Source organism: Onychostruthus taczanowskii, unplaced genomic scaffold (genome assembly GCF_017590055.1).
Source record: "Onychostruthus taczanowskii isolate IOZ18803 unplaced genomic scaffold, ASM1759005v1 scaffold151, whole genome shotgun sequence".
Lineage (NCBI taxonomy): Eukaryota > Metazoa > Chordata > Aves > Passeriformes > Passeridae > Onychostruthus > Onychostruthus taczanowskii.
The window spans coordinates 749,996-753,059 of record NW_024498697.1 but is presented as its reverse complement, the minus strand read 5'-3'; the positions used below and the strand labels follow the sequence as shown (position 1 = coordinate 753,059).

Below are 3,064 nucleotides of genomic sequence, written 5' to 3'. Positions count from 1 at the left end.
GAGAAGAAGGGGACACGGGGGGACACAGGACAGCAGGGCACACAGAGCGGGGACCAAGGGGACACGGGGGGACGGGGTGGCACGGACAGCAGGGCACACAGAGCAGGAACAAGGGGACACGGGGGGCACAGGGGACACGGGCGGCAGAGGCCGCAGTGCGGTTTGGGGACACAGGGCACTCGGCAGGGCCGTTCCCCGCGGCCCCGGCCCGACCCCGCCCGCGGGGGGAGTTCGCACGGCTCGGAAAAACTTTGGGGGGGGCGGTGACCCCCGGGGCGGGNCGGGACCCCCCTCCCGGCACCACCTCCCGCCCGCGGCTCCGGGAGCAGCAGGAGCGCCAAGTTCGGACAGCGGGAGCAGCGCCGCGGAGCACCGGGATCGCCACGTCCGAGCACCGAGAGCCGTCCCGCCACGCACAGTAGATCAAGACACCGGGAGCCGTCCCGCCGGGCACGGGGTAGGCGGACAGCGGGCAGCGGGAGCCGTTCGGGCAGCGCCGAGTACGGGGGATCCGGGCTCCGGGAGCCGTCCAGGCGGGAGCTGAATATCCAGTCACCGGGGATCGTCCGGCCAGCACCGGCCACGGCAGAGCTGATCCCTGGGAGCCGTCGAGTCAGCAGCATCGGGCACGGCGGATCAGGCCACCCGGAGTCATCCAGGCGGGACCAGAGCCTATCCAGTCACTGGGAGTCGTCCAGGCAGCACCGGGCACGGCAGCCCCGGACGGGAGGATTGGCCGTCCGGCTGGGCACCGGGCACGGTAAATCGGGGCGCACGGCTCGGGGCACCATGGGCCCCCCCGGCGTGCTGCCCGCCCTGGCCTGGCTGCTGGCGGGGCTGAGCGTGCCGGCACCGAGCCGGGGCCAGCTGCACGGTGAGAAGGGCATCTCCATCCCCGACCACGGCTTCTGCCAGCCCATCTCCATCCCGCTCTGCACCGACATCGCCTACAACCAGACCATCATGCCCAACCTGCTGGGTCACACCAACCAGGAGGACGCGGGGCTGGAGGTGCACCAGTTCTACCCGCTGGTGAAGGTGCAGTGCTCGCTGGAGCTGAAGTTCTTCCTGTGCTCCATGTACGCGCCGGTGTGCACGGTGCTGGAGCAGGCCATCCCGCCGTGCCGCTCCATCTGCGAGCGGGCGCGCCAGGGCTGCGAGGCCCTCATGAACAAATTCGGGTTCCAGTGGCCGGAGCGGTTGCGATGTGAGAACTTCCCCCGGCACGGCGCCGAGCAGATCTGTGTGGGGCAGAACCACTCGGAGGACGGCAGCTCCCCAGCACTGCTGACCAGTGCCACGCCACTGGCCGGCCAGGGCACCCCCGGCGCCCCTCGCTATGCCACCCTCGACCACCCCTTCCACTGCCCGCGGGCGCTGAAGGTGCCCAGCTACCTCAACTACAAGTTCCTGGGGGAGAAGGACTGCGCGGCGCCCTGCGAGCCCACCCGTCCTGACGGCCACATGTTCTTCAACGAGGACGAGATCCGCTTCGCCCGCATCTGGATCCTCATCTGGTCCGTCCTGTGCTGTGCCTCCACCTTCTTCACCGTCACCACCTACCTGGTGGACATGCAGCGCTTCCGCTACCCCGAGCGACCCATCATCTTCCTCTCAGGGTGTTACACCATGGTGTCGGTGGCCTACATCGCCGGCTTCGTGCTGGAGGAGAGGGTGGTCTGCAACGAGCGCTTCCAGGAGGACGGCTACCGCACCGTGGTGCAGGGCACCAAGAAGGAGGGCTGCACCATCCTCTTCATGATGCTCTACTTCTTCAGCATGGCCAGCTCCATCTGGTGGGTCATCCTGTCCCTCACCTGGTTCCTGGCTGCCGGCATGAAGTGGGGCCACGAGGCCATCGAGGCCAACTCCCAGTACTTCCACTTGGCCGCCTGGGCAGTGCCAGCAGTCAAGACCATCACCATCCTGGCCATGGGGCAGATCGACGGCGACCTGCTGAGCGGCGTCTGCTTTGTGGGCCTCAACAACATCGACCCTCTGCGAGGCTTCGTGCTGGCCCCGCTCTTCGTCTACCTCTTCATCGGCACCTCCTTCCTCCTGGCCGGCTTCGTCTCCCTCTTCCGCATCCGCACCATCATGAAGCACGGCGGCACCAAGACGGAGAAGCTGGAGCGGCTCATGGTCCGCATCGGGGTCTTCAGCGTCCTCTACACCGTCCCGGCCACCATTGTCATCGCCTGCTACTTCTACGAGCAGGCGTTCCGCGAGCACTGGGAGCGCAGCTGGATCAGCCAGAACTGCAAGAGCTTGGCCATCCCCTGCCCGCTGCACTTCACCCCCCGCATGACCCCCGACTTCACCGTCTACATGATCAAGTATCTCATGACTCTGATCGTGGGCATCACCTCCGGGTTCTGGATATGGTCGGGCAAAACCCTGCACTCCTGGAGGAAGTTCTACACTCGGCTCACCAACAGCAAGCAGGGCGAGACCACGGTGTGACCCCCCCGGCCCCGCCGCCCTTCGGCCTGAAATATTTTTTTGTGGGGGTGGGGGGGGAGGAGTTATTATATATTTTTTATTTTTAGATTTATTAACGTCTAAGGGGTGTCTCTCTTTTTCTTTGAATTTTTTTTTTTGTAATTAAACCTGTAAATAGCATTTGTAAATTTAAGTATATATTTCTATTTAAAAATGTGAAAAAAGTGAGGGAGAAAATAGGAGGAGAGAGAGGGAGAAATAGGAGAAAAAGGAAGGAGAAGAGGGGAGGAAAAAAGACGAAAAAGGGAAAAAACAGTGGAAAAGGGAGGAAAAAGGGGGAAAGGAAAGAAGAAAGGAAAGGGAGGAAAAAAAGAGGCGACAAGGGAAAAATGAGCAGCAAAGGGTGAAAAAAGGAGAAAAGCAAGGAAAAAAGGGGAAAACGAGAGAAAAAGGAGGAAAGGGAGGAAAGAAGTGGGAGAAAGGGGAGGAAAACAGGAGAAAAGGGAGAAAAACAAAAGGGTGGAAAAAAGGAGAAAAGGGGAGAAAAAGGAGAAAAAAAGGAAAAGGAGAGAAAAGAGAAAAATATAAAAAAGGAGGGGAAAAGAGAAAAAGGAGGAGATAA

At 61.6% G+C, this 3,064-nt stretch overlaps 1 protein-coding gene across 1 annotated transcript; it reads left to right on the top strand.

The window, feature by feature from the left end:
• Window positions 1-287: 287 nt before the first annotated feature.
• On the top strand, window positions 288-2,698 carry FZD2 (frizzled class receptor 2). Its single transcript, XM_041398992.1, has one exon. It carries the CDS (start codon window positions 790-792, stop codon window positions 2,461-2,463), a length of 1,674 nt encoding a protein of 557 aa, XP_041254926.1. The 5' UTR covers window positions 288-789; the 3' UTR covers window positions 2,464-2,698.
• The last annotated feature ends 366 nt before the right edge of the window (window positions 2,699-3,064 follow it).